At 45.2% G+C, this 26,718-nt stretch overlaps 1 protein-coding gene across 1 annotated transcript in view; it reads right to left on the reverse strand.

Annotated features, from left to right (window-relative positions):
- The window catches only part of pnkd (PNKD metallo-beta-lactamase domain containing), a 44,369-nt gene extending 22,170 nt beyond the window's left edge, over nt 1–22,199 (reverse strand). The window contains exons 1-5 of the mRNA XM_052014631.1: nt 22,025–22,199; nt 15,389–15,504; nt 7,681–7,793; nt 2,400–2,458; nt 1,802–1,894 (exon numbers count right to left, since the gene is read on the reverse strand). Of these exons, the coding sequence (XP_051870591.1) occupies nt 1,802–1,894; nt 2,400–2,458; nt 7,681–7,793; nt 15,389–15,504; nt 22,025–22,179 (536 nt within the window). The 5' untranslated portion in view covers nt 22,180–22,199. The remainder of the gene's footprint in view (nt 1–1,801; nt 1,895–2,399; nt 2,459–7,680; nt 7,794–15,388; nt 15,505–22,024) is intronic.
- Nucleotides 22,200–26,718: the final 4,519 nt, after the last annotated feature.

Below are 26,718 nucleotides of genomic sequence, written 5' to 3' on the forward strand. Positions count from 1 at the left end.
GACAGCTTCTACCCCACTGTGATAAGACTACTGAACGGTTCCCTTATGCAATGAGATGGACTCTGACCTCACGATCTACCCTGTTGTGACCTCGCACCTTATTGCGTTGCACTTTCTCTGTAGCTGTGACACTTTACTCTGTACGGTTATTGTTTTTACCTGTACTACATCAATGCACTCTGTACTGACTCAATGTAACTGCAATGTGTAATGAATTGACCTGTATGAACAGTATGCAAGACAAGTTTTTCCACTGCACCTCAGTACAAGTGACAATAATAAACCAATACTGGAAGATGAAGAGGGATCGTCCCTGCCTCCACCACCTCCTCAGTCAACCACCTCTGGAAAAAATTCCCCTCAGATCACCTCTAAACCTCCTACATCTCACCTTAAACCAAAGCCCTCTTGTTTTAAGAGCCCCACCCTCACATACAGCACAGTAACAGGCCCTTAACCATGAAGCACCTTTTACACATCCTATTTTTATTCTCCCTTCATTCCTACCAGCTCTACCCCGATTCTACCACTCACCTACACATTAGAGCCAATTTACAGTGCCCAATTAATCTTGCAAACTGCATGTTTTTTGGATGAGTGAGAAAACGTATGAGGAGCATTTGATGGCTCTGGGCCTGTACTCACTGGAGTTTAGAAGGATGAGGGGGGATCTCATTGAAACCTACCGAACATTGAAAGGCCTGGATAGAGTGGGCATGGAGAGAATGTTTCCAGTAGTGGGAGAGTCTAGGACAAGAGGGCACAGCCTCAGAATAGAAGGACATCCCTTTATAACAGAGGGTGGTGAATCTGTGGAATTCAATGCCACAGACAGCTATGGAGGCCAAGTCATTGGGTGTATTTAAAGTGGAGTTTGATAGGTCCTTGATTAGTTAAGGCGTCAAAGGTTACAGGGAGAAGGCAGGAGAAGGGGATTGAGAGGGAAAAATAAAATCAGTCATGACTGAATGGTGGAGCAGACGCGATGGGCCAAATGGCCTAATTCTGCTCTTATGTCTTATGGTCTAAAACTGGAACACTGGAGGAAACCAACAAAGTTACAGGAGGAAAGTACAGCACCCGAGGTCAGGATGGAACCTGAGTCACTGGAGCTGTGAGGCAGCTGTACCACTAGTTACATCTCTGTGCTACTAGTTCCAATAGGCACATTACAGCCTTCAAACTCTGTATTGAATACAACAACTTCAGGTAACTCACTTTCTCTGTGTCAGTACTGGCCATTTCTCCTGTAAGTCATCCTTCTGTTTTATTAACAGTGTTGCTCTCCCCATTAGCACAGCCCGACCCGATGAACATGCCCCACAGTTCTGCATTTCCCACTCGTTTGTATTATCACTCTTTAACTGCCATCATTAACCCATCAACTTACCCCCTCAGCAACCCCGGCCTCACCCCTTTCAGAGATATTCCCCTTTCCCCCACCTTCCTGCAACTTAGCACGAGCTTTTCTTTCTTTCCCTCCCAGTTCTGAAACATTAAGTGTTTCTTTCCACAGCTTCTACCTGACCCACTGCTGTCTGTGGACAGAACATACCTGGGCAATTTCTACACTGTCATTGTTGTAGCTGACCTAGAGCAGCCTGGCTGGAGGAGCTGCCAGTTCATGCAATGCCTGGAGATGTTGTAGTGGAGAATACACATGGACCCTGAAGTTGTTAGGATGCATGGGGCTTACAGCTCAGAGTAGAGTGGAACAGATTGCTCTCTCTCTCAACACCAATACAGTTAATTTTCCTTGCGTTCCACAAGAGTTTTCATCTCTCAGACTTGTGATACTTACTCTGTGAGAGCAGGGATGTTATCTCTGGAGGAACCATAAACTCTGCAAGTTTTATGGATTTTCTTCAGTACTTTATTTCCACCACTATGGTCCCTACAAAATATTCAAGAGAAAAAGGAAAAAAAAGAGAAAGAGAAAAATAACTTGTAAATTTATCGTGAGGAATATTCCAAGAGACACCTATCAGATTTACTTTATCCAATAGAACATTGCATTGTACAAAGTTAATGCAAACTAAAATAGACCGTAATGGTTTGTATTTATCCACATCTGGAAGTTAAAATTGCACTAGTTACCTAAATTTGATTGGGTTAGTAGTGGAATATAATTATTCTCCACAGCCAACACAGGGAACGGAGGAAGGGGAAATAAATCAAGCATCGATCGTCATGTAATAACTCCCCCTCAACAGAAATATTAACGTTTCTACCAACAAACTCAACCTCCACACCCTCTACAGTTGAATGCCCATCAGTACCAACTGCCCAGGAGTGAGCTGGTACCTGTTGCTTAACATACAGCTGTCTTTAGGACAGGATGGGGAAATAGAGTAAAATATATCTTAACAGGAGAGAAGCATGAGCAGCTTGCAACTTACCAATGCTTGTGTGTTGTGAGAATTGCTTCCAAAGTTGCACCCTCTTCCTCCAGACACGCCTGAAAAACAGGTAGGAACAAAAAACTTCTTTGATACTTTGGACTGAGTGAGACAGGGACTAGGAACTGATCCACATTTAGCACTCAGTATCAGCATTAAGTAAATTTAAGTTCCCATCTCAGGGATGGTACAGCACGAGACTGCTAGAGTAAAATTTCCTTTACACTGACCCATCAAACATTTACCAGGCAAGGACAGCAGTTTGCTAATCGGTATTGAGCATATATAAAAAAAAATCATCTCGCCCATCCATCATCGAAGTCCTGACCATAAAGAAATTGGATTTGGCACCATACCCTCTCGTGTAAGAGTATTGTGTACATGGAGTATTGTGAACGGTTCGGGCTGCCACACTACAGGAAGGATGCTGTAGCACTAGGAAGAGTGCAGAAGAGATTTTCAGGATGTTTCCTGAAATGGAGGACTTTAGTTACAAAGAGAGGCTGGATAGGCTGTGTTTGTTCTCACTGTAGCAAAGAAGTCCAAGATTGTTTATAGATGTTTATGTAGATAGAAACATAGAAAACCTACAGCACAATACAGGCCCTTCAGCCCACAAAGTTGTGCCAAACATGTCCCTACCTTAGAAATTACTAGGCTTACCCATAGCCTTCTATTTTTCTCAGCTCCATGTACCTATCCAAAAGTCTCCTAAAAGACCCTATCGTATCCGCCTCCACCGCCGTTGCCGGCAGCCCATTCCACGCACTCACCACTCTCTGAGTAAAAAACTTACCCCTGACATCTCCTCTATACCTACTCCCCAGCACCTTAAACCTGTGTCCTCTTGTGGCAACCATTTCAGCCCTGGGGAAAAGCCTCTGACTATCCACACAATCAATGCCTCTCATCATCTTATACACCTATTACAGGGTAATAGTCAGTCTTTTTCCAAGGGTAAGGGAGAAATTCACACAGAAAAAATGAAACTTTGTGGGGGGAGAAATTTAAAGGAGACCTGGGTGGCAAGTTTTTCCACACAGAGGGCGGTGGGTATATGGAATGAGCTGCCACAGGAGGTGGTAGAGGTAGATACAATTACAAAGGCATTTGGATACGTACCTAGATAGGAAAGATTCAGAGGGATACGGGCTAATGCAGGCAAATGGGGTTACAGTAGATAGTCGGCATGCATGAGTTGGGCCAAAGGGCCCATTTCTGTGCTGTACAACTCTATCATGTGAAAGTAACTGAGAACGTAAGGGTTAATGTTATTCAGCTGCTGTGGCCTAACCATGGTATGACTATAGTTGAGATGCGTGATGTGCAGGTGCCTTGTGTAAATCATAGTAGTAGTTAGTTAGGGAGTATCCTGTCTTTGCTGGCTGTTTGAGATAAGCGGTTAGCCTTGGAGCTGTCTGTGACTTCAGACTGTAGCATGATGAACTGCTGCTGAGTTACAGAGTGCTCAAAGATAAAGTAACGAATAATGAAGCAAAAGAATAAATCGTTATAGATGGCTTGGTATGTGAAACTTAGCACATAAGCATCTTTGTTTTTGTATAAAAGGAGGGACCCTGGCATGTGAATCTCTGAGTGGGGATCGGTACAGAGCTTGGGTTACACTGTCTACTCTTTCTCCGTATCCCTCACTCCTGCTAGCAAAAGAAAAATAAAGTGCTTGTGGTACGCTCCTTGGTTCTGTTTGTGTTTGCTTTCTTACAGCGCGGATCGACTTTCACAATCACCACATGAAAGTGTCGTTTTCACATCATTAGCAAACGCGACGATAGCATCAACAGGCACAGTGCTGACTTCCTTAATAATGACCAAAATTTGAACTTTAGAAGGTGCAATGTAGATGCTACATTTTTCATTCGCAGTCCCACAAATGGAAGGGCATCCACCCAAGCTGCCAATCATCAGCTCTCCCACTGTGTGAGCACCACTTATCACTAGCCTGCTGCAGCAGCAGACCAATGTTTTCTCGGCGGTTAGAACAGGTTTTATCTGCAGAGAAATGCCTGATCATCTGGGGCACAGGAAATGATGTGTGGGTGAGGTGGCAGCATTTGGGGGTGGTGGTGAAGTGTAGCTAGACACAGTTATCTATCTGTATTATTAATTTACTGTCTTCTCACTACAGACACTGCCTGATCCATTGGGCATTTCCAGCATTCTTTTCAGTTCCCTGTAGCAGCTCTGACCAGCTTTTATAGGTCTCTCACACACAGACAGGGCTCACCAACACAGACCCTTCAATTGCCTATTGATTGGCCACCTGGATGGATGGTCTTCCCCTTGTTGGATTGAGAATGAAAAATGCAGGAAAATGCAGGATGCATGCTGCACTTTTTTTTAAAATGTTAGCTTTGATCATTATTAAGGAGGTGAGCATTGTGCATATTGACAATATCATCACATTCATAAACAGTGCATCACCAGGACAACTCTGATATGTACGGAGCAAGTTTTAGTTCAGGAAAAAGGTTGTCCTTTTCAAAAAAAAATAGTGGTGCCTGGAATGCACTGCCAGGGATGGCAATGGAGGCAAATACAATAGAAGAATTTAAAAGGCTCTTTGATAGGCACATGAATGTGTAGAGAATGGAGGGATAGGGACATTGTGTAATTGGAATTGGTTTATTATTGCCATTTATACTGAGGTGCAGTGAAAAACTTGTCTTGCATACCATCCATACAGATCAATTCATTACACAGTGCATTGATGTAGTACCAGGGAAAACAGTAACAGAATGCAGAATAAAATGTCACAGTTATTGAGGAAGTGCAGTGCAGGCAGACAATAAGGTGCAAGGTCATAACGAGTAGATTGTGAAGTCAAGAGTCCATCTTATCGTACCAAGGAACCGTTCAATAGTCTTATAACAGCAGGATAGATGTTGTCCTTGAGCCTGGTGGTACGTGCTTTCGAGCTTTTGTATCTTCTGCCCGAAGGGAGGGGGGAGTAAGAGAGAATATCCAGGGTGGGGGTCTTTGATTATGCTGGCTGCTTTACCGAGACAGTGTGTAGGCAGAAGGGATTAGTTTAGTTAGGTGTTTAATTGCAAGTTTAATTAGTTCGGCACAACATCGTGGGCCAAAAGGCCTGTTCCTATGCTGTGCTCTTCTACGTTAACCCTGGCTTCATCCTATCCACCACTTCCTCCCCACTCCTTTGCAACTTAAAACCATTTTGTTTTCTCATTTTTCCAGTTCTGATAAAGGGTGTTGAACCTGAAACAGTAACCCCATTTCCTCTTTCCGTAGGTGCTGCCTGAGCTGTTGAGTGTTTCCAACATTAGCTGTTTTTATTTTAGGAGCTCCAGCACCTGACAGTGAAGGCATGTGTTCCCTCACACCAGCCTTCTACAGAGTTACTGTGGCTGCCACGGTGAATGTCCTTTAAGCTTTGACCAACTTCCCACAAGTTTTAACAATAATGAGCCAGACGCTATGATCCTTGTAGTCAGCTGTCATTCCAAATTTAGTGCATCAAAATAGAGGTTAAATTTACCATTTTTAAAAGGACCCCCATGAGTAGGCATGAGGGCAAAACAAAGCATTCTTTTAACACAGTATTTATGATTAAGACCAATGTCTAGGTATTTATTACCAACTTCAGAACACTTGCAAAATAATTATTCTCCCCCCACCTTCAGTTCCTATTTGACTGACAGTAACTATACACACATCAGGGATCACTTTGTTCTAATTCTCGTCCCACCTGAAGCTCCCCACAAACATTCTACAACAGATCCTCACATTCAACACGCGTTCTGGGAATACTATGGCCTGGATGCCAGCCAAGACTGAACAACTGTAACACAATAACAGCACCTTTCAGACACCAGGTGCTCCATGTCAAATACGATGCAGCACGTAGACTAGACCTACCCTTCAAGTCTGGGAGGACTCACTTTAGTCAATGCTGCCTCACACATTCCAGCAAAGGGCTCTTTCTCTAAAGCCCTCATTAACCAATCAACCAGATGGTTTCATCAATAGCACTCTGGTCCCACCCTATCAGAAATATTCCTTTTGTCCCATCCATCCCCCCCACTTTCTTTGCAACTTAAAACTAACTTTTTTCAAAAAACTTTTCTGGTTCAGATGAAGGGCATTTATCCTGAAACATTCACCCTGTTTCTCTTTCCACGATGCTGCTGAGCCTACTGAGTGTAACCAACAGTTTGTGTTTTTATTTTAGATTTCCAGCATCTTTATTTCAATTTCTGCAATGGGATTACAACCAGGTAACAGATGATTCTGGTCAAAGGATCAATGGAGCAAATTGTCCTGCTCTTCTTTGAAACAGTTGCCTTGGTTCACTCACTGAGGCTGAAGGAGAAACTGTTTAATATTAACAGGAAGAACATAATGGTAGTAACATAACGGTAGCTAGAAAGAGTGCAGAGGAGATTTATGAGGATATTGCCAGGACTCGAGGGACTGAGTTATGGAGAGAGGTTGAGCAGGTTGGGACTTTTTTTCCATTGGAGCATAAGAGACTGAGGGGTGATCTTATAGCAGTGTATAAAATCATGAGGGGCATAGAAAAGGTGAATGCACACAGTCTTTTTTCCCCTAGGGTTGGGGAAATAAAAAACTAGAGGGCATTGATTTAAGGAGAGAGGGGAGAGGTTTAATAGGAACCTGAGGGGCAACTTTTTCCACCCATAGGGTGGTCAGTATATGGAACGAGCTGTCAGAGGAAGTGGTTGAGGCAGGTACATTAACAACATTTAAAAAGGTGAAAAACACGATGATGCTGGAGGAACTCAGCAGACCAGGCAGCATCCGTGGAGAAAGGTAGGCGGTCAATGTGTTTTTCATCTAGATTCCAGCATCTGCAGTCCTTTGTTTCTCTACATTTAAAAAGGTACTTGGACAGGTACACGGATAGGAAAGATTTAGAGGGATATGGGCCAAACGTAGGCAAATGGGCCTAGCTTCACTTTGCTAGGGTTAAACCACAGGGCCCCACCACTCCTTCAGTTCTGACAACGGGTCTTTACCCTGAAACATTAGCCCTGTTTCTCTTGGCCAGGAGCATTTCTAGCTTCTGGCCTTGGCCATGCAAGATGCGTTGCACAGTGGAGACACAAGAGACTGCAGACACTGGAGTCTGGAGCAACAAACAAGAAGGTGGAGGAACTCAGCTGGTCAGGCAGCTTCTGTGGAGGAAAATGGCCAGTTGACGTTTGGAGTCGAAACCATATTATATACATGAATATATACACACACACACACACACACACACACACACACACGAGCTTACCTGGATAATTTCTGGATCTGCAGGATCAATGGCTACTGCAAGGTTTGAGGCCACATCCACAATCAGGTAACTGTAATTGTCAGACAGTATTGGGACTGGAAGAATTTTCACACCTGAAAGTCAAAGATGGAGGAATGAGAATACAGGGGAGCACTGGATGGACACTGCCCTGTCTCCATGAAACTTCTCTACCCAAAAACTGAAGAACAAGTATGTTCTAATACTAGGTTATCATCAAACCACTTACAACAAAAGAGGAGGACATTTAGACCATCAGATGCATTCCAGACAAAAATTTATTTTGGTTAATCCCACTCCTTAGCTTTGTGTATAGTCCTGCAGGTCACAGCTCATCAAGTGCTCATGTACGATAAAGAACTCCTGATCTCTCAATCTACCTCATCATGGCCCTTGCACCTACTGTCTACGTGCACTGCACTCTCTCATTAACTGGAACACTATATTCTGCATTCTGTTATTGTTTTCCCTTTGGTACTACTTCAAAGTACTTGTATATGGAATGATCTGTCTGGATAGCAGGCAAAGCTTTTCATTGTGTCTCAGTACATGTGACACGAACTATGACACTAACTAATTATCAATTCCAGGTGCTTTTCAAAATGTGGTATGGGTTTCTACCTTTCAGGCTTCAGATGACAAAATATTGAAGGTTTGATTAAAAACAAAAAGGGAAGCATTTGGGATATATAGGCATAGGGAATTGAGGAAAGAAATTAAGAGAGGCCATGAAATATTTTTGGCCATAAAATGTCCATGGCGAAATCAAAGACCCCACCCACCCGGGTCATTCTCTCTTCTCTCCACTTCCATTGGGTAGAAGATACAGGAGCCTGAGGGCACGTACCACCAGACTTAAGGACAGCTTCTATCCCACTGTGATAAGACTATGGAACGGTTCCCTTATACAATAAGATGGACTCTGTCCTCACGATCTACCTTGTTGTGACCTTGCACCTTATTGCACTGCACTTTCTCTGTAGCTGTGACACTTTACTCTGTACTGTGATTGTTTTTACCTGTACTACATCAATGCACTCTGTACTACGTCAATGTATCTGCACTGTGTAATGAATTGATCTGTATGATTGGTATGCAAGACAAGTTTTTCACTGTACCTCAGTACAAGTGACAACAATAAACCAATACCAAGATTAAGGAGAATCCCAAGCCATTCTGTATCAGAAGCAAGACAGTAGCAAATAAAAGAGTGGATAATCTTAAGGACCAAAGGGGTCAGCTATGTGTGGAGGCAGGCAACATGTGTAAGGTTCTAAATGAATACTTCTCACCTACATTCAACAAAGAAGACATGGAAGATAGCGAGTCCATATCTGGAGGTCAATATTAAGAAGGTGCTGGATGTAAGAGTTGGTAAATCCCCAGGTCTAGATGGGATCTATCCCACATTGCTATGGGAAACAAGGATGGAGATTGCTGGAGCCCTGACGGAGACTTTTGCATCTTTGTTAGCTGCAGGCAAGGTGCCAGAAGACTGGACAATAGCTAACATTGCTCCTTTATTTAAGAAGGGCGGCAGGGATAAGCCAGCTGACTACCTGGTGAGCCTCAAGTCAGTGGGGAAAAATTATTGGAGAAAATCCTAAGGGATAGGATTTAAGGCACATTTGGAAAGACGAGCTAATCAGGAATAGTCAGCATGGCTTTGTACAGGGAAATCCAGTCATACTAATATGACTCAAGTTTTTTTTTGAAGAGGTAATCAAAGAAGATTGATGAAGGCAGGACAGTAGACTTTGTCTAGATGCTCTTTAGAACATAGAACAATTATAGCACAATTCAGGCCCTTCGGCCCACAAAGCTGTGCCAAACATGTCCCTACCTTAGAAATTACTTAGGCTTACCCATAGCCCTCTTTTACTCAGCTCCATGCACCTATCTAACAGTCTCTTGAAACACCTTATCGTATCCGCCTCCACCACCATTTCCGGCTGCCCATTCCACACACTCACCACTCTCTGAGTAAAAAAAAACTTGCCTTTGACGTCTCCTCTGTACCTACTCCCCAGCACCTTAAACCTATGTCCTCTTGTGGCCACCATTTCAGCCCTGGGGAAAAGCCTCTGACTATCTACCCTATCAATACCTCTCATCATCTTATACACCTCTATCAGGTCCCCCCCTCATCCTCCATCTCTCCAAGGAGAAGAGGCCGAGTTCCCGCAACCTGCTTTCATAAGGCATGCTCCGCATTCCAGGCAGCATCTCTATGGCTTCCACATCTTTCCTGTAGTGAGGCAACCAGAACTGAGCACAATACTCCAAGTGGGGTCTGACCAGGGACCTATATAGCTGCAACGATATTTAGTTAGGCAACTGACAAGATCCTGCAAGCCAGCTGGTCCAGAAGGTTAAGGCACATGGGATCTAAGGTGAGCTAGCTAACTGGATCTAAGGTGAGCTAGCTAACTGGATCCAAAATTAGCTACGTGATAGGATACAGAGGATGGTGGTGGAAGGATGCTTTTCTGACTGCAAGTCTGTGACCAGTGGTGTACTGTAGGGATCAGTGCTGGATCCCTTGTTACTTCAGAATTCAGAATCAGGTTTATTATCACTGACATATGCCACGAAATGTGTTGTTTTGCAGCGGCAGTACAGTGCAAAGACATAAAAATTACTATAAATTACAAAAGTAAACAGTGCAAAAAATTACTAACAAAGTAGTTTTCATGGACTGTTCAGAAATCTGATGGCAGAGGGGAAGAAACTGTTCCTGAATCGTTGAGTGTGGGTCTTCAGGCTCCTGTACCTCCTCCCCGATGGTAGTAACGAGAAGAGGGCATGCCCTGGATGGTGAGGGTCCTTAGTGATGGATGCCACCTTCTGAGGCACCGCCTCTTGAAGATGCCCTCGATGGTGGGGAAGGTTGTGCCCGTGATGGAGCTGGCCAAGTCTTTTCTTAAAATATTTGTGATATATATTCATGACTTAGATGTGAATGTAGGAGATATAATTGGCAAGTCTGTGGGTGGCACGAAAGTTGGTATTGTGGATAGAGAGGAAGGTCGTCCAAGACCACAGCAGGATAGAGATCAGATGGAAAGTTGGGCAGGGTGCTGGCAGCTGGAATTTAATCCTGACAAGTGCAAGCTAATACATTTTGGGGAGTCAAATATACAGGACATATACAGTAAATGATAGGGTGTTAAGGAACGTGGCAACCCCCACACGAGTAGTGAAGGCAACATATAGTGTGTTTGCCTCCAAAGGACAGGGAATATAAAAGTTGACACATTATGTTGCAGCTTTACGAAACACTGGTCAGAACGTAGTTGGAACATTGTGTGTTCTTATTGCTGCACTGTAGGAAGGATGTGGTTGCATTGGAGAGAGTGCAGAGTAGACTCATCAAGATGTTGCCTGGATTGGAGGACTTAAGTCATGGGGAGAGATTGGATAGGCTGGGCTTGTTTTCCGTGGAGCGAAGGAAGCCAAGGGGTGACAACAGAGGTATATAAAATTTTAAAGAGACATAGATTGGATAAATAATGAGAATCTCTGCCCCTCCCTCACCCCCCCACCCCCCAAAGTGGGAGTATCAAAAACAAGAGGGTATAGGTTTAAAATGAGAGGACTGAGCTTTTAAAATGGAATTTGAGGGGAAAGGTTAATTTTCTTAAAACTCAGAGTGATTGATATCTGGGACTCACTGCCAGGAGAGGTGGTGGAATCAGATACAATTACTCCATTTAAGAGCCATTTACACAAATAGACAAGGTATAAAAGGATACAGTCCTACTGCAGGAAAATGGGATTAGTGCAGATGACCTAAAAGGTCAGCATGGACATGATGGGCCGAAAGGCCTGTTTCAGTGTTGTACAACTATGACTCTAGCTCATCCTAAAGGAGGTGCCCCATTTACAGTCCAGCGCTCCATTAATGAGGTTCTGGAGTACCAGCCAGTTATATACAAGAAATTATCTTGACTAGAGACTTGAACCTACCATCTTCGGATTTGGAAATGAGAGAGCTATCTACCTAGTCAGCACAATATAAACCAACATACTGGAAGTACTCTGCTTCTCTTCACAGAAATGCTGCCTGTCCCACAGAGTAAACATTTTAGGGCAATGACCTTTCATCAGAACTGATGGAAGGTCATTCACCTAAAACTTGAGGTCTTATTTTTCCTATCTCCACAGGTGCTGCCTAAACTGCTGAGCATTTCCTGTTTTTATCTCAGATTTCCAGCACTTGCAATTTCTTTTCTTGTTGATTTCCATCATGGACTAGTTCTTTCACTCCTTTCTAACCCTGAGGGTCTTCCAGCCGGTGCTAACACATCAAGGATTGTTCTCCTCGAGCAGAAACACCCATTCACAAACTGGTTTTTCTCGCTTGCTTGCATTGAGCTACAAGACGTGTGCTGGGGATGAGGCACTGCAGGACTAATTGTGGATTTAGTTGTGCATTAAAGCGCGATACTGGTTAAAGCTACTGTAAGGTTCCTGGATACTCAGGCTGGGTAATAAGAAAATGCCTCATATTTACACAGCATCTGTTATATCTTCAGAGTGTCCCAAGTGCTTCATGGCAGAGAATTAAAAGCCCAGTCACCGTTGTTATACTGATAAAGATGTCAGCCAATTTCAATACAGCACGATCCCATGCACAAAACTTTAACTATTAAGCTAATCTGATGGCCAGGACAATTCATCCATTTGCCCTCAAACTCACGCCTTTGATTTAAATCCAACAGAACCACAAGAACCGATGCAGAGTTTCCACCCGAAACGTTGACAATTCCTTTCTCCCCCCCTCACAGATGCTGCTCGACCCACTGCATTCCTCCAGGAGATTTGTTTGCTGCTCCAGATTCCAGCATCTGCAATCTCCTATGTCTCCAAGCCACAAGAACTACTCAGGCAGTGCAGTGCTCCCTCAGTACTGCTCCCCAGAGAGAGCAGTGCTCTGTGGGAGCTGCCTCACTGAAGGAGTAAGCCCTCCTCGGTGGCAACCAACCCCCACCCACTCCTAGTGCCGTCCACCCTGTGACACAACTAGACAGGGTGGTGAAGGTGGCATTTGGCATGCTTGCCTTCATTGCTCAGGTTATTTAAGTACAGGAGTTAAGATGGCCTGTTACAGCTGTACAAGTCATTGGTTAGGCCACATTTGGAGCACTGCATACAGTTCTGGTCGTCCTGCTCTGGGAAAGGGTGCAAAAAAGATTTACAAAAGATGTTACCAAAATTCCAGGGTTTGAGTTACAAGGAAAGGCTGGGATTGTTTTCCCTGGAGTGTAGGGGCTGATCACGAGGGGGCGTAGATAAGGTGCACACAGTCATTTCCCCAGGGTACGGGAGTCTAAAACTAAAGGGCAGAGGTTTAAAGTGAGAGTAGAAAATTTTTAAATGGATGCAAGGGGAAACTTTTCCCACACAGACGGCAGTGGGTATATGGAACGAGCTGCTAGAGGAAGTGATAGAGATATCTTTATTAGTCAGATGTACATCGAAACACACAGTGAAATGCATCTTTTGCGTACCGTGTTCTGGGGGCAGTCCTCAAGTGTGGCCACGCTTCTGGCGCCAACATGGCATGCCCACAACTTCCTAACCTGTACGTCTTTGGAATGTGGGAAGAAACTGGAGCACCCAGAGGAAACCCACGCAGACACAGGGAGAATGTACAAACTCCTTACAGACAGCAGCCGGAAGTGAACCCGGGTCACTGGCGCTGTAAAGCGTTACACTAACTGCTACACCACCGTGCCTGACAGGTATAACTACAGCACTTAAAAGACACTTGGGACAGGTACATGGATAGGAATGGATTAAGAAGGATATGGGCCAAATACAGGCAAATGGGACTAGCTCAGGTAGGCAACTTGGTTGGCATGGACGTTAGGTTGAAGGGCCCCTTTCTATGCTGCATATGATTATCTCCCATCAGTGCAGCATTCCCTTTTTGTGCTCCCCCCATAGTTTAGCACTCAAATGCTAATGCCAACTCCTTCAGAACTGGTGATTCAACCCCACAGTCCAGCTCCCATGAGAGTGCAGCACTCCATCAGTATTACCCCTCCAAAAATACAGCCCTCCCTCAGGTGTAGACATGTAGAGACATTGGATACCATCAAGCCCATCTCTGTGAAGTCCTCTAAATCCACAGGCTGGACGAGCGAACCAATCTCAGCATCGATGTCTCAGAACCAACGTTAGCTCTTGGCTAACACCCCCAGCTCTGAGGTCCTAATTGCATTGAGTTGGCTCTGTGGGTAGGCTACATTGTTTGCACGCTTGACGTCAAACAGCCAAAACAGACACTATTCCAGGCTCTGTAACAGGAAGCAATTACCAAGCAGATGAAGGAAAAAAGACTCGAGGATTTTCCTAAACCTTCCCTCAGCACTGCTCCTCAGACAGAAAGTGCTCCCTGGGTGCGGCCCCACTGGGACAGCAGCCTTCCCCCAGTGCTGTTGCTCCTGCCCCCTTAACTGTGCATCGCTGACAAGTCCAACCCACGGCAGTGCAAAGTGGAGGAGAAACATTTGGGGTGCATCAATGTTCATGCATCAAGAATACACAAAAGCCAGAGTAAAGGACAGGAGGGGGATATTGTCTCGCAAACAACCCACTGGCTTGCCCCATCAGATGCCTCCTGCCCTATCTGTGGAAAAGCATGAGGATCCCAACTTGGCTCAGGAGCTACCTCAGACCTGGAGAGGCAGCAAGTCACCCTCAGTCCTAAGGAGAAACAACAGACTGCAGATGCAGGAATCTGGAGCAACACACAATCAGCTGGAGGAACTTAGTGGATCGAGCAGCATCTGTGGAAGGGAAAGGAATCGTCGACGATTGATGGACTGATGCAGGGTTTCGACCTGAAACATCGACAATTCCTTCCCTCCCTACAGATGCTGCTGGACCTGCTGAGTTCCTCCAGCAGACCGTTTGTTGCTGACTCCTAAGGGATTGCCTGAGCAGCATCAGCACTCTCAGTTCTCCCCCTCTGACCAGTCCTTAGAGTGGAGTGGAATTGCTATGTGCTGTGTGTTAAGTGCTTCCTTGGTACAATATTATCAGAATCAGAGTTATTATCACCAACTTAGATGATATGAAATTTGTTGTTATGCGGCAGTACAGTGCAAAGACATAAGATTACTACAAATTACAAAAATAATTCAATAGTGCAAAAGAAAGGAATAACAAGGTAGGGTTCATGGACCATTCAGAAATCTGATGGCGGAGGGGAACAAGCTGTTCCTGAATCAAGTGTGGGTCTCCAACGTTAGTTTAAACTGCAGGCTTAAACCTCTCGCGCAGGGCACAACCTTCCGATTCCAAAAGAATTACTAAAAAAACTGTTAAGATACGTAATAAAAACAGAAAGTGCTGGAAATACTTAGCATCTGTGGAGAGAAATCAGCTCAGGTTTCAATGACTTTTCACTGGAACTGAAGCTTCATTTTTCTCCCCAAAGATATTGTACAACCTGGTGAGAAATGCAAGCACTGTTTTTAAATTCCCACATCTGCAGTTGTTTTATGCCTTTACATTCCAATTAGAATCTGATGTTGACAGATTTAGAGCTCATTTCCCATGATCTCAAATTCCAGCATGCAGATTGCAAACTCTCAACAAACCCACAAAGTTTTGAAGAAGATAACTGAGGAAGTGGTGGGAGTTAGAGGCTGTTATTCTTCAGTTAATTGAAACTTACCATTAATGTTCATAGGACACACAATGGAGTGGCCGGTGGGATAATGCTCTCGAGTCCTTTTCAGCTGCTTCTTGTGAAAAATGTACCCTAGTCTGGTCTTTGTATACAACGAGTATCTGAAACAGAGAACTGGATATTAACACAGAGACAGAGGAGGTTGTTGGGGGTGGGGGGGGAACAAGTGAAAGAAGAATCACAGGGAGGATCATGTTAAAAGATTATCTTTGCACATCTTACCAGTAGGACGAGTCACTGCAACATCAGTTTGTTAACATCACAGTCATAGTGGCTCTGAACCTCACCAGACCTCAGATACAGTGCTGAACTTCCTATACACTGTCAACACAGCACATAGCAATTCCAGTCCACTCAAAGGACTGGTCATCTCACATCCAAATGCAGCCTGACCCAAAGATCATTCGTAAAACACTAACAGGGATGAACTACTGGTTATTTCCAGCAACTTGTATTTAAATTGCAAACGTTGGACACTGAAATTGTGCCTATTGCAGGTTTAGGCAGGTCACCAGAATGGCCTGGTAAACTACCCACTGTATCAAATCACATTGCCATAAGGATTAGGGTGGTTCAAGGCAGCAGCTCACCACCATTGTCACAACAGCTTGCCTGCAATATCCACAGTGGTGCAGCCAGTAGTGCTGCTGCCTCGCAGCACCAGAGACCCAGATTCAACCCTGACCTCCACTGCTGCCTGTGTGGAGTTGGCACGTTCTCCCTGTGACTGCGTAGGTTTCCCCTGGGTGCTCCCAACTTCCTCCCACATCCCAAAGACATGCAGGTTGATAAGTTAATTGGCTGCTGTAAATTGCTCCTAGTTTGCAGGTGAGGGGTAAAATTGTGGTGGTGGTGGGGGTGGAATGTCGATGGGAATGTGAAGGGATTTCTTTTTAAAAGGGATTGGTGCAGGATGAGTGTAAATTAGTGCTACATGATCGGTGAGGACTTAATGAGCCTAAGACTTAATGACATCCCATAAGTAACATGTTCAAAAACTGCCCTTGACCCATGTGCCTAGAGAAGCCATTGCAGAGGGTAATTAATAGTCAACCACGTTGCTGGGAGTCTGGAATTACAGACACAGACTGGGTAATTACTTCCCTGAGGAACATTAGTGAACCAGGTAGGGTATAAAACAATCTGATAATTTTTGTGGTCACGTTACTGATATTAGCTTTTAATTCCAGACTTAATTAAATGAGTTCAAATTCAAACCGCTGCTATGGTGGGAATCAAACTAGTATCCTGGGATCTTTCTAGGCCTCCACGTTACTGGCCAAGTAACAAAACCATACTCCAATTAATTATGTGCTGTCTGTAATAACCGATGGCCTTGCTCCCAGGACACGGTGCTACAGAAACCTTGTACAAAATATACAAATGAACATACCCAACCTTGCACTTATCACTGTGTACATAACTATCATGTTACCAGATCCTAACTAAATATATCACCAATAGGATAATTAAAGGACCTGGGGATTTGAACAAAGGTTAAAGATGATGCGCTGTCAGACAAAAAAGCCAGGTTCAGTGGGCAAATGAGTAATGAGAGCAGGTGGACAGTAGGTGGTGGACATCCCTTCAGGTGGGCTTGTGTGGAATCTATAGCCCATTGGAATAGAAACAGCCATCACCTTTACATCAACGGTGCTGAGGTCAAGAGGGTTGAGAGTTTCAGGTTCCTAGGAGTGAACATCACCAATAGCCTGTCCTGGTCCACATTGATGCCACGGCCAAGAAAGCTCACCAGCACCTCTACTTCCTCAGGAGGCTACAGAATTTTGGCATGAAGAAATGACAAGATGCAGGAGGAACTCAGCAGGCCAGGCAGCATCCGTGGAGAGAAGCAGGTGGTCAACGTTTCAGGTCAGGACCCTTCTTCAGGACTGAAAATAGAGAAAGGGAGGAAACAAAAATAGAAAAGAGGGGAGGCGGGGTGGGCACAGGGTGGTGATAGGTAGATGCAGGTAAGAGATAGTGATAGACAGGTGCCCTACTGGTGGGGGGTGGGGGAGAGAAGAAAGGGAGAAAAATATAGGCAAGGAGAGAAAAGAGAGAGAGAGGCTGGGGAAGGGAAGAAAAGACACATGGTGGGAGGGGGTGGAGGTTTGGTTTACTTAAAAGTGGGAGAATTCAATGTTCATGCCGTTAGGCTGCAAGGTCCCAAGACTGAAAATGAGGAGCTGTTCCTCCAGTTTGTGTTTGGACTTCTGGCAGTGGAGGAGGCCGAGGACTGATACATCAGTGATAAGAGTGGGTTTAAGTCCATCTTGGGACCTTACAGCCTAACAGCATGAACATCAAATTCTCCCACTTTAAGTAAACCAGACACAACCTCCTCCCCACCATGCCTCTTTTTTCTCCTCACCTACTTTTCTTTCCTCCCTCCCCCCATGGTACCCATGGGGTACCTGCCTCCTTACCTTCAACCCATCCCCCGGTGGATCTGCTCTCCCCTCCTCCCTCGCACCTGCCTATCACTATCTCTTACCTGCATCTACCTATCACCACCTTGTGCCCACCACAGCTCCCTTCTTTTGTCTACCCATCACTGCTCTGCTTTTTCCTCCTATATATTGGGCTTCCCCTTTTCCTATCTTCAGTCCTGAAGAAGAGTTCTGACCCGAAACATTGACCACCTGCTTTTCTCCACCGATGCTACCTGGCCTGCTGAGTTCCTCCAGCATCTTGTTTTTTTCATCTAGATTCCAGCATCTGTAGTCCTTTGTTTCTCTAGAAATTTGGCACATCCCCTTTGACCCTCTCCAATTTTTATTGTTGCACCATGAAAAGCACCCTATCCAGATGCATCACGGCTTGGTACGGCAACTGCTCTGCCCATGACCACAAGAAACTGCAGAGAGTTGTGGACCATGCCTCCCCTCCATGGACTCTGTCTACACTTCTCACTTCCTCAGTAAAGCAGCCAGCATAATCAAGAGACCCCACCGACCCCGGACATTCTCTCTTCTCCCCCTTCCCATCGGGCAGAAGATAGAAAAGCCTGAAAGCACGTACCACCAGGCTCAAGGACAGCCTCTATCCCGCTGTTATAAGACTACTGAATGTTTCCCTTGTATAATAAGATGGACTCTTGACTTCACAATCTACCTTGTTATGACCTTGCACCTTATTGTCTGCCTGCACTGCACTTCCTCTGTAACTGTAACACTTTATTCTGCACTCTTTTATCGTTTTACCTTCTACTACCTCAAGGCACCATTGTAATGAAGTGATCTGTATGGACTCTATGCAAGACAAGTTTTTCACTGTGACATGTGACAATAATAAACCAATTTACCAACTCTACATTCTGGGTTTATTTTGTCTGAACTCAGACCCCTGGAATCTCTACTGAAACAAAAGCACAAGGACAAAGAGCACAAAGATGGATCCTCTGTGACAGTCTCAGCATGGGCACACTGCAAGGAGGCACTACCCTGCCCACCCCTGACGTTTGTTTACACAAAGGAGGACTGGCTCACTGTTACCAGAACCAGCTTTAACACCCTCAAGAATACAGGAGTAGGACTGGGGATAGATACCATAAGACCTGGAGTTTAACCTATTGGTATTGGTAAATTGTCACTTGTACCGAGGTACAGTGAAAAACGTGTCCTTGCATACCGATCGTACAGATCAATTCATTACACAGTGCAATTATATTGGGTTAGTACAGAGTGCATTGATGTAGTACAGGTAAAAACAATAACAGTACAGAGTAAAGTGTCACAGCTACAGAGAAAGTGCAGTGCAATAAGGTGCAAGGTCACAACAAGGTAGATTGTGAGGTCATAGTCCATCTTATCGTATAAGGGAACCGTTCAATAGTCTTATCACAGTAGGGTAAAAGCTGTTCTTAAGTCTGGTGGTACGTGCCCTCAGGATCCCACCTGAGGGCATGTACCACCAGATGGAGAAGGAGAAGAGAGAATGACCCAGGTGGGGTCTCTGATTATGAGAGAATGACCCGGGTGGGTGGAGTCTTTGATTAACCTGCAAGATCCAACACAGTTAACCTTTTGGTTTCACTAAGCAGCACCATTGTTACGCATTCAAATCCCCACCCATAGGACCCGAGCACAAAATTCCCACCAACAGACCCAAGAGTAGATTCTGTCCTGTCTTTCACACAGACGGGCATGTATGGAACGAGTGTCCAGCGAAAGTGGTTGAGGCAAGTACACTTACAATATTTAACAGACATTTGGACAGGTACATCGATAGGAAAGGTTTAGAGGGATATGGGCCAAATGCAAATGGAACTGGCTCATGTAGACAACTTGGGCCGAAGGGCCTGCTTCTGTGCTTTGTAACTCTGACTCAAACAGTTCAGGTTAAAGACAGTTCTCAGGAACAGAACCCTGTGGTAACCTGGGGACTGCCAGTAATTATTTCACTGCTTATGGTACACGAGAACAAGGAGCAGGAATCAGCCATATAGTCCCTCCAGTCCACTCTACCAGTCAATGAGAGCATGTCTGAATTGATCTTAGCCTCAACTTGATTTACCGGTTAGATCCCCCAAACCCTCAACTCTCCTACAGACCAACAATCTATCAGTGTCCTGATTAGCTCAACAACTCAGTCTCCAGAGCAGCCTGGCATAGGGAAATTCCTCATCTCTGTCTTAAGTGGGCAACCCCTTACTCTGAAACTGTGGTCCCTAGTTCTAGATACCAAGAGGGGAATCCCCAGAGTGAAAGGACCACCTCTCATTCTTTTAATCACTAATAAGTACAGGCCAAACCTGCTCAATTGTTCCTCCCAAGGCAATGCCTTAATCCCAGAAATCAACCAAGTGAACTACCACCCATGCAAATGTATCCCTTCTTCAATAAAGAGACCAAAACAGCACACAGTGCTCCAAGCGTGGTCTCACCAACACCCTGTACAGCTGTGGCAAAACTTCCCAACCTGTATACTTCATTTGCTTTGTAATGAGTGCCATTTGCCTTTTTAATTTACTTGCTGCACTGCAAATTAACTTTGTGTTTCACGTACAAGATCCCTCTGTACCACAGCATTCATAAACTACATCCTGCTTTTCTTATAATTAAAAACAAAGTGTTGGAAACACTCAGCAGTTTCTGTTGAAAGAGAAACAGAGTTAACGTTTCAGGTCTGAGACCCTTCGTCGGAACTTTCTTCTCATGAATGGTCTCAGACCTGAAACATTAAGTTTCTCTCTCCACAGATGCTGCCTGACCTGCTGAGTGTTTTCAGCATTTTGTTTTATTTCAGACATCCAGTATCTGCAGCTTTTTTTCTGCTTTTCTATTCCTCCCAACTTTAAATTTTCCCCACATTAAATATCATCCCTTTAACTTTTGCCTCACTAGCTGTAACGAGGAGCTCCGTATTCTCCCCCACAACTTTTTCTTCATCTGCATATCAGCAGCAAACTTGGCTATTCAGTCCCTACAAGCCAAGTCATTAAATATACTTTGTAAATAGTTAAATACTGACCTATGCAACACCCCACAAGTTACAGCAGCAACCTGAAGATGACATATTTATCCTTGCTCTATGCTTCCTATTAAAGATTCTCTATCCATGCTCGTTATATTACCCCCAACACCATGATCTCTTAATGGAAGCTTACTGTATACAACTTGACCAGTTGGTTCCTGATAACAAAGTACTGCCAAAAAAAATACTTGATTAGCTTTGGAACATCCAGCCAATAAAATGCAAGCGTTTCTTTGTTTCACTGTGATCCAGCTCGCTTTATACTTTTGCATGGATTCCAAGCATTGCACAATTTGGACAGGGGTCTGGATGCATTGGCCACAGATATGCATTGCACAGCTACCACGTGCTTGCTGTGGCTGAGTTGGAAACATTACATTCTGAATTAGGAGCCTTGAAACCCACACAAAATTGTAAAACACAAAACAAGTTGTGCTAATTGCCGAGGGAGGGCTGCAGTGTTCGGGATGCCATTCTTCAGGAGAAGCTAATCTGAGATTCTGTCTACCCTTCTGGCTACAATTTTGAAGTAGAGGACAGCTCTCACGAATAACCTGGGTCATAATAATTCCTAAATGAGCAACGGAATTTGTCATAATCACATTACTGTTAGTGGGATCTTGCAGTGCGCCAACGGGAGGGTGCATCAGGAAAGGGTAAAAGTATTTTACTGGCAATGAAGGGCTCTGGGCAGCCTGAGGAGGCGATAGGCACTAAACTAATGCAACCTTTTCTGGAAGTGTTGCAGCCTCTGCACCAGAGTGTCGCGACCCCCAAATGAAAAGCTCTGGGCAGCCCGAGGACGTGAAAGGCGCTAAACTAATGCAACCTTTTCTGGAGGTGTTGCAGCCTCTGCACCAGAGTGTCGCGACCCCCCCCCCCAAATGAAAAGCTCTGGGCAGGCTGAGGATGTGATAGGCGCTAAACTAATGCAACCTTCACTGGACGCGTTGCAACAGCTGCAGCAAAGGCGCGCGAACCCCCCCGCCGGGGACACGGCGCTTGATTGACAGGTGGCGGATGATTGACAGCCTGATCCCCGGGCGGACGCATGCGCGGCCGCTCGCCCCCCCCCCCCCAACCCCCGTCCACCTCCCCACCCCCTCAGCTCCGCCCACCTACACGTTCGGGATGGCCACTTACGCGATCCTGAAGAGCGGCTTCTCGGTGCGAGCCATCAGCCGGCTTCTAGCGGCCAGCCACCGGCGAAAGCCCAAGCCCGGGCAACCGAGAGCGAGAAGCGTGAGCGCCCCGAGAGCCAGCACCGCCAGCCCACCCCACACGGCCAGGCTCAGCATCACCGCGCACGCGCAACTTTCAAATCAGGTCCCGCCCCCCCACACTCCTTGTAAGGCAGTGAGCGGGCGGGGCACGGAATGATTGACATGCGTGCTCACAAATCAAGAGGGAGAACCCGCCTCGCCCTGGCCAAATTAGGAGCTGAGGTGGCGGGAGAGCAGGGGACAGGGTGATTGACAGGATTACGTCACACAACACCGCTAGAACCCGCCTCCCCCGCCAAATAAGGAGTTGACTGGGAGGCGGAATCAAAGGTGATTGGCTCTGTCACTCAAAACTCTGACAGTTTCCTATTGAACGATACGGAAATGAGGGCGGGGTTTTAGGTGTGATTGACAGCTAACCCCTTCAGCACTGTGGAAAAAGCCTGACTTCTAAAGGGAAGAAAAGTATTAATATGAGGGCACTGATGAAGAAATCAATGGGTGATTCACTGAGGAAGTAATAATTAAGTGTAAAAACCCAGCTCCCTCTCTGGTGTTTGAAAAACAACTCAGTTACTTCGAAAGAGGTTATATATTTTGGTTGCAAGAATGATCTGGATAAAATCACTTCTTATTTCAAAACCAAACCTGATTCATAAAATATACATCCAAAAAATCCAAGACAGTATACGACCTTCACATTCATAACATCACTGCATTCTGTTTTTCTCCCCCTTTTGTACTGTTTTGATGTATTTATGTACAGAATCATCTGTCTGGATGGAAAGCAAACCAAAGCTTTTCACTGTAAGATAAGGTATCTTTATGAGTCACATGTACATCGAAACACACAGCGAAGTGCATCTTTTTGCGTAGAGTGTTCTGGGGGCAGCCCGCAAGCGTCACCACAGTACATGTGATGATAATGAACCTATGCATTCCTAAGAGGAACAAGAGGCTGGAATCTGGAGCAACAAGGAATCTGCTGGAAGGGCTCAGCAGGTCGAGCAGTGTGGGTGGAGGAAAAGGAATTGTCGATGTTTTGGGTCAAGACCCTGCATCAGGGCTGAGAGTGGAGAGGCGAGATTGAGAGGAGAGAGGGAGTGGTGAGTCCGGGGCCAGAGGTGAGGGACTGAGGCAGTGGGTGAAGTATGGCGAGCAGATCAAGGCCAGGTAGGTGTGTTATTATGTAGTTATAATAAAGGACTACAGTTCTCGGTAGGCAATGCAAGGGGTCACATGGAGGAATGGGAAGTGGCTGTAAAAAGAGAGGGAAAGCAAGCCAGTCTGGTGTTGGTTAATAAAATGTTCAGATGTTAAACCCACGCAAAGTTTGTCTCTTGATGAAGAACAAACATAACAGTAGGGGAGGGGAAAGGGTGGGGTTAGGAGAAAGAAGCAGGTGGATGATGGAGTGAGGCAAAAATGAAAGAGGGAGCCAGGACGGATCCATACATTCTTAATGCCATTGAGTTAATAATTTTATGTACAAAGCACCAATGCCTCTCATGTGGCCTCTTTGAACCTTAAACCTTCAAGTGTTTGCAGGGCTGTTCCACAGAACCCATGCCCTGTGTCCAGTGGTGGCAGGACCTTGGATTGGAGTCCTTACCCACAAAGCCCTCAGCAAGTTTCAGGAAGAGTTCTAAAGGGGGGGGCAGGGACAGGCAGATCTGTGAGGGAAGATCAAATCATTGAAAGTGACAATGTGATTAGAGTCATAGAGCCACACAGCTCAGAAACAGGCCCTTCGGCCCAACTTGTCCAAGTGGCCGACCAAGTAGCCTACATGAGCTAGCCCCATTTGCCTGCATTTGGCCCATATCCATCTAAACCTTTCCTATCCATGAACCTGTTCAAATGGCTTTTAAGCATTGTAACTGTACCCGCTTCCTCTGGCAGCTCGTTCCATACACCCACTACTCTCTGTGTGAAAAACTTGCCTTTTAAAACTTTCCCTTCTGATCTTAAACCTATGCCCTCTAGTTTTAGACTCCCCTATCCCGGGAAGAAGATTGTGACCATTTACCTGATATGATTAAAATACAGGAACCTGGGTTTTATTAATAGATGCACATAGAAGAAAAGCAGGGGGCAATGTTGAAATAAAAGCAATGAATAGCAGATTCATAGAGTCACAGACTTATACAGCACGGAAACAGGCCCTTCAGCGCAACTCATCCATGCCGACCATGTTGCCTACCTGAGCTAGTCACATTTGCCCGTGTTTGGCCCACATCCCTCTAAACCTTTCCTATCCATGTACCTGTCCAACTGTCTTTTAAATGTCATATTTGTACCTGCCTCAACCACTTCCTCTGGCAGCCCGTTCCATACATGCACCGCCCTCTGTGTGAAGAAGTTGCCCCTCAGGTCCCCTTTAAGTCTCTCCCCTCTCACTTTAAACCTGTGCCCTTCAGTTCTTGATTCCCCAATCCTGTGAAAAAGACTGTGTGCATTCACCCTATCCACGCCCCTCATGGTTTTCTACACCTCTATAATATCACCCCTCATTCTCCTACGCTCCACTGAATGAAGTCCCAACCTGCTCAACTTCCCTCCATAACTCAAGTCCCTCGAGTCCTGGCAACATCCTCGTAAATCTCCTCTGCACTCTTTCCAGTTCAATGGCATCTTTCCTATAGCAGGTTGACCTAAAGATGTTGGCATAACTGGGGGAAAGAACCTGTGTATCAACCCCTGCAGCAATCAACCCAGTGAACTTTCACTACATCCTTCGTTAGATATGGAGACTAAACCTCGCACAGTGCTCCAGGCTTCTTCAGCGTCCTGTAAAGTTTCATCAAGGTTTCCCTCCCTTTATATCCTATACTTCTTGCAATAAAGACCAACATTCCATTCACCTTCCTCATGCATGCTGTACCTGCAGACACTCCCAGATCTCCTTTACAGCAATATCCTGTAGTTTCACTCCACTTAAATAATTTGTTTTTTTTTCATTCTTCCTTCCAAAGTGGGAAACCTCACATTTATCCACATAAAAGCAAAATTTGGAACGTGTTAGATCTGTGAAAAGCAGGTCAGAGCTACAGCAGAGCCGATTTAATGACCTATTTGAATTTTTTGCCTCGTTCAGCAGTTATTAGTGTTCTTGCCTCTTCATGAGGAAAAATAGCAAGCAGAATCTGTACAATGGCCTTTACCTTTCCTGGAATTAATCCAAAACACACACATGCTGCCGATGACTACAAGTAGGTTAAACACTATATGGTGTCGCATAGCAGTTATATTTCCATGTTCATCGATCTGCATTGTACACTTTACAGTACAGTGACTATTTCACATTGTACTTACACACCTTAGGGTTAGGATTAGGCTTAGGGTTAGGTGCATTAGATAGCTACAAAATAATTAAGATTAGTGAAAGCATTAAAATGTATCCGCCTCCACCACCGTTGCCGGCAGCCCATTCCATGCACTCACCACTCTCTGAGTAAAAAACTTTACCCCTGACATCTCATCTATACCTACTCCCCAGCACTTTAAACCTGTGTCCACTTGTGGCCACCATTTCAGCCCTCGGAAAAAACCTCTGACTATCCACACGATCAATGCCTCTATCAGGTCACCTCTCATCCAAGGAGAAAAGGCCGAGTTCACTCAACCTGTTTTCATAAGGCATGCTCCCCAATCCAGGCAACGTCCTTGTAAATCTCCTCTGCACTCTTTCTCTGGCTTCCACATCCTTCCTGTAATGAGGTGACCAGAACTGAGCACAGTACTCCAAGTGGAGTCTGACCAGGGTCCTATATAGCTGCAGCATTACCTCTTGGCTCCTAAATTCTATTCCACGATTGATGAAGGACAATACACCATATGTCTTCTTAACCACAGTCAACCTGTGCAGCTGCTTTGAGTGTCCTATGGACTCGGACTCCAAGATCCCTCTGATCCTCCACACTGCCAAGAGTCTTACCATTAATACTATATTCTGCCATCATATTTGACCTACCAAAATGAACCACTTCACACTTATCTGGTTTGAACTCCATCTGCCACTTCTCAGCCTAGATGTGGAGATTAATAGTTATTGTGTATCTATATGTACAGGCTTGAAATTATATAAAACATTGGTTAGGCCACACTTGAAGTACTGTGTGCAATTCTGGTCGCCGCATTACAGGGAGGATGTGGAGGCTTTGGAAAGAGTGCAAAGGAGCGGCATGTAGCGTAGCGGTTAGCGTGACGCTATTACAGCACCAGCGGTCAGGGTTCAATTCCCGCCACTGTCTGTAAGGAGTTTGTACGTTCTCCCCGTGTCTGTGTGGGTTTCCTCCGGGTGCTCCGGTTTCCTCCCACATTCCAAAGACGTACGGGTTAGTAGGTTACCATGGGTGTAGTTGGGCGGTGAGGACTCATTGGACCAGAAGGGCCTGTTACTGTGCTGGATAAATAAAGTTTAAAAAAAATAAAGTTTTAAAAGAGGTTCACCAGGATGGTGCCTGGATTAGAGGGCATGAGCTATAAGGAGAGGTTGGACAAACTTAGGTTGTTTTCTCTCGAGCGGCAGAGGCTGAGGGGAAACCTGACAGAAATTTATAAAATTATGAGATGCAGAGATAGGATAGACCCTCAGAATCTTTTTCCCAGGGT

Source organism: Pristis pectinata, chromosome 1, assembly GCF_009764475.1.
Source record: "Pristis pectinata isolate sPriPec2 chromosome 1, sPriPec2.1.pri, whole genome shotgun sequence".
Lineage (NCBI taxonomy): Eukaryota > Metazoa > Chordata > Chondrichthyes > Rhinopristiformes > Pristidae > Pristis > Pristis pectinata.